This window comes from Mandrillus leucophaeus, unplaced genomic scaffold (assembly GCF_000951045.1).
Source record: "Mandrillus leucophaeus isolate KB7577 unplaced genomic scaffold, Mleu.le_1.0 Scaffold141, whole genome shotgun sequence".
In the NCBI taxonomy this organism is placed as follows: Eukaryota; Metazoa; Chordata; class Mammalia; order Primates; family Cercopithecidae; genus Mandrillus; species Mandrillus leucophaeus.
In genome coordinates this window covers 2248089-2253075 of record NW_012101377.1, presented here as the reverse complement: position 1 = coordinate 2253075, position 4987 = coordinate 2248089, and the positions used below count along the sequence as shown (strand labels likewise).

Sequence of the window (4987 nt, the reverse complement as noted above, 5' to 3'; positions counted from 1 at the left end):
AGGTGCTAAGAGATAATTTCTAAAATAACACAAGGGGGAAGTCAGGTATGATAGTTTTGTTCCAAATTTGAATACTTTTTTTTTTTTCCCCACAGCTAAAATAATTCCCACGATTCCTACAAACTAAGCGTGGCTTCCAAGATGAGACCTGCTCTGAAGTTTCAAGTCCAAGGGGCCAGGGGCGCAATCACCTCATCTCAAAGATTACACCATCTAGAATCTGTCCTGAGTGGCCTCTAAATTCTCAATCAATACCCACTAAGTTAAAACAGTTACAGTTGGACAGAAATCAGAGATCACATGGCCCAGTTTACTTTACAAAAATCTGAGAAGTGACTTGCCCAGTCAGCTGAGAGTTAGAGTTAAATTTTACTGTATCTACTGTCTCTCCGTCCCAGGTCAGTGCTTTTTCCACTACAATAATTACAGTACTCTTGGGACAGTGTTGTGAACATAACCAGAAAAAGTACTACCTCTATTGTTCACAAATCAGGAAACATGAAAAACCCGACTTGAGGGGAAAAAGCACTCTGGCACCTTTAGGAGGTAGGGGAAATCTGGTGTCCACTGAATGGGAGGTGCCAGGACAGCAGAGCCGGCCTCTGCAGTGGAAAGTAAGATGCAACTGGGGGCTTGAGAGTGTGGAGGAACAGAATGGACTTACATCTCTGCATCTGCTTGCTGTACTCCGACATGTTATCTGGACGGATGGAGCGCAAGAATTTAATGTAGTCGTCACTATGGTACTTGGTCATCTCCTCAGCATTGGCTTTGTGAGGGCGCTAGAGGGCAGAAGGGAGAAAGGGCAAGTTATTTTTGACCACGGCCAGTCCACTCAATCTAGTTTGAATATTTCTATTTCCTGCGCAGCAGGGAGCTAGGTGCTATAAAGAATAAAAAGAAATAACTGATTAGATTCAGGCCTCAAGAGATTTACAAGATAACTAGGCAAACAAGATTACCAAAGGAGACAGAGTATCAGAAGGCCTAGAGTAACTCAAGCTCTGTTGCTTAGGCAAGTTACTATCTCTTGAACCTCCATTTCCTCATTTATTAAACAGGGACAACATGGACCACACAGGGAAGTTAAGAGAATCAGAAGAGGTTGTTAAATCTCTTTGTAAACTGTAAGGTGCTTCACAAAATTATTATTATTATTTATTTATTTATTTATTTATTTATTTATTTATTTTATACGGAGTCTCACTCTGTTGCCCAGGCTAGAGTGCACTGGGACAATCTCAGCTGACTGCAAGCTCCGCCTTATATTTTTAGTAGAGACGGAGTTTCAGTGTTAGCCGGGATGGTCTCGATCTCCTGACCTCGTGACCCGCCCGCCTCGGCCTCCCAAAGTTCTGGGATTACGGGCATAAGCCTCCACGCCAGGCCTTTTTTTTTCTGTTTTCTTTTTTTGTTTTTTTTTTGAGGCAGAGTCTCAATCTGTCACCCAGGCTGGAGTGCAATGGCGCGATCTCGGCTCATTGCAACCTTCGCCTCCCGGGTTCAAGAGATTCTCCTGCCTCAGCCTCCCGAGTAGTTGGGATTACAGGTGCCCACTACCAAGCCAGCTAATTTTTGTATTTTTGGTAGAGACGGGGTTTTGCCATGTTGGTCAGGCTGGTCTCGAACTGCTGACCTCAGGTGATCCGCCGGCCTCAGCCTCCCAAAGTGCTGGATTACAGGCGTGAGCCACCGTGCTCGGCCTACAAAATTATTACTTTTTATTATTAAATATTATATAAAACTGGCCGGGTGTGGTGGCTCACGCCTATAATCCCAGCACTTTGGGAGGCTGAGGCGGGCAGATCACCTGAAGTTAGGAGTTCAAGACCAGCCTGACCAATATGATGAAACCTGGTCTCTACAAAAAACACAAAAATTAGCCGGGCGTGGTGACATGCACCTGTAATCCCAACTACTCAGGAGGCTGAGACAGGAAAATCGCTTGAACTCAGGAGGTGGAGGTTGCAGCAAGCCGAGATTGCGCCACTGTACTCTATCCTGGGCAACAAGAGCGAAACTCCCTCTCAAAAATTAAAAATAAAAATATATATGTATATATATGTATCATAAAATTATGGACAAAATGGCTCCAAGAGTTCATGAAAAAAGGGTATCTAATGACAACTGAAACAGATGGGAAATCCTTTATAAGTCATCACATCAACAATTTTTATCACATCCTCCTCTTGCCACTTCCTTGACAAGATAATTTCCTGGTTATCCCAACATTCTGATTCCTCCTTCCCTCTTTTTAAAATTCTCTTCTTTTCCTCCCATCCCTTAAAGGTAGGTCTTCTTCAGAGATGACCCTCTGCCTCTCTAATTACCAATACAACAAAAGTCCTCACTTAATGTTATCCACAGGTTCCTGGAAATTGTGACTGTAGGCAAAACAATGTATTAAGAAACCAATTTTACCATAGGATAATTGACATAAACAAGAATTTAAGCTCCTACAGCATATTTCTGTCACAAAAACATCACTAAAATTCTAAATAAAGACCCAAAACACTTCAAACATTAAATACTGAAATAAATGTGAACTATCCCTATATTTAAGAAAGATTTATAAAAATAAGGAAGATGATTATTGGGCTGGGTGCAGTGGCTCATGCTTAAAATCCCAGCACTTCGGGAGGCTGAGGCAGGTGGATCACTTGAACCCAGGAGTTTGAGACCAGTCTGGACAACATGGTGAACCCTGTCTCTACAAAAATATAAAAAATTAGCCGGCTGTGGTGGTACTTGCTTATAGTCCCAGCTACTCAAGAGGCTAAGGTGGATCACCTGAGCACAGGGAAGTCGAGGCTGCAGTCAGCTGTAATCTTGCCACTGCACTACAGCCTGGGCAACAGAGCAAGACCCCGTCTCAAAAAATATATACATTATTATTTACTCAATTTTTGGTGAACCAGTGAGTGATGGTGGTTGTGGTGGTGGTGGGTTAAATCACATAATAAATGTATGCAAAGTGAAAATTGCAAGGAGAACCTTCTACCATCATGCAGTTCAAAAACGAACAATAAAAAATATGGCAGGCTGGCTCACTGAGTGTTTCTGTATCACATCTTTTATTGTTGTGCATCTGTATGATTATTATCTACTTTACGAATTTTTATTTGACAATAATTTGAATTCAATCATTCATTTCCAAGGGTGGCCACAGCCTGTCCCTGCAGCTCAGCACAAGGAACCAACCTTGGACACGATGCCATTCCATCACAGGGTGCACTCACACCCATATCCACACTTGCTCAGACTAGGACCATGAAAGCATGGCAACTCACCTCACATGCACATCTTTGGGATGTGGCAGAAAACTGGAGTACCCGGAGAAAACCTACACAGACAAGGGGAGAATGTGCAAACACCACACAGATAGTGGCCACGCCAGATATCAGTTATTTTTCTCCTCAACGTTGTAATTAAATGATGCTGAGCGAAGTGATGTTATTTGAGAACCTGCCATATTTTCTGTAGTTTATAAAGCATTTTCAATACACAGCCAACATTTATTGTTTCCTCTATGACAGTCAGTCTTTCAGACACTTTAAATACTATCTCATATGATTCTCACAACAACCTTTTAAAGATCTAAGCCCTGGAGGATCACTTGAGCCTAGGACTTCAAGGCTAGCCTGGACAACATAGTGAGACCCTGTCTTTTTCTCTTTTTTAAAATAATTATCAGGGCCAGGCACAGTGGCTCACACCTGTAATCCCAGCACTTTGGGAGGCTGAGGTGGGCAGATCACCTGAGGCCAGGAGTTTGAGACCACCCTGGCCAACATAGTGAAACACCATCTCCACTAAAAATACAAAAATTAGCTGGGAGTGGTGGCGGGTGCCTGGAATCCCAGCTACTCAGGAGGCTGAGGCAGAAGAATTGCTTGAACTCAGAGGCAGAAGCTGTGGTGAGCTGAGATCATGCTACTGCATTCCAGCCTGGGCAACAAAGCGAGACTCCAGCTCAAAAAAATACATAAATAAAATAAATTATCGGGCAACCTCTCCTAGCCAGAATAAGGTTCAGACTCCCAAGACCCCATCTCTGAAAAACAAAAAACAAAAAAAACACCTTTTAAAGTTCATGGCCAGGTACGTTGGCTCACGCCTATAATCCCAGCATTTTGGGAGGCCGAGGGGGGAGGATTGCTTGAGGCCAGGAGTTTGAAACCAGCCTGGCCAACATGACAAAATCCCATCTCTACAAAAAATACAAAAATTAGCCGGGCACAGTGGCAGGCGCCTGTAATTCCAGCTACTCGGGAGGCTGCAGTATGAGAATCACTTGAACTCAGGAAGCAGAGGTTGCAGTGAGCCCAGATCGTGCCACTGCACTCCAGCCTGAGCAACAGAGCATGACTCTGTCTCAAAAAAAAAAAAGTTTGGCCGGGCACAGAGGCTCACATCTGTGATCCCAGAACTTTGGGAGGCTGAGGAGGGTGGATCAAGAGGTCAGGAGTTCAAGACCAACCTGGCCAAGATGGTGAAACTCCGTCTCTACTGAAAATACAAAAATTAGCCGGGCATGGTGGCATGCACCTATAATCCCAACTACTCAGGAGGCTGAGGCAGAGAACTGCTTGAACCTGGGAGGCAGAGGTTGCAGTGAGCCAAGATGGTGCCACTGCACTCCAGCCTGGGCGACAGAGTGAGAATCCATCTGATAAAACAAAAAACAAACAAAAAAAACTTCCCGGCCAGGCACAATAGCTCATGCCTGTAATCCCAGCACTTTGAGAGGCTGAGCGGGGCAGATCACTTGAGGTCAGGAGTTCGAGACCAGTCTTGGCCAACATGGTGAAACCCCATCTCTACTAAAAATACAAAAAATTAGCCGAGCGTGGTGGCAGGCGTCTGTAATCGCAGCTACTCGGGAGGCTGAGGCAGAGAATCGCTTGAATCCAGGAGGCAGAGGTTGCAGTGAGCCGAGATCACACCACTGCACTCTGGGCAACAGAGTGAAATTCCATCACAAAAA

At 44.3% G+C, this 4987-nt stretch overlaps 1 protein-coding gene across 2 annotated transcripts in view; it reads right to left on the bottom strand.

Moving 5' to 3' along the window:
• Positions 1 to 4987, bottom strand: part of HDAC1 (histone deacetylase 1) — a 49990-nt gene that overhangs the window by 18772 nt on the left and 26231 nt on the right. For both annotated transcript variants that reach the window (XM_011974049.1, XM_011974050.1), the window contains exon 3: positions 665 to 782. In XM_011974049.1, coding sequence (XP_011829439.1) covers positions 665 to 782 — 118 coding nt within the window. The remainder of the gene's footprint in view (positions 1 to 664; positions 783 to 4987) is intronic.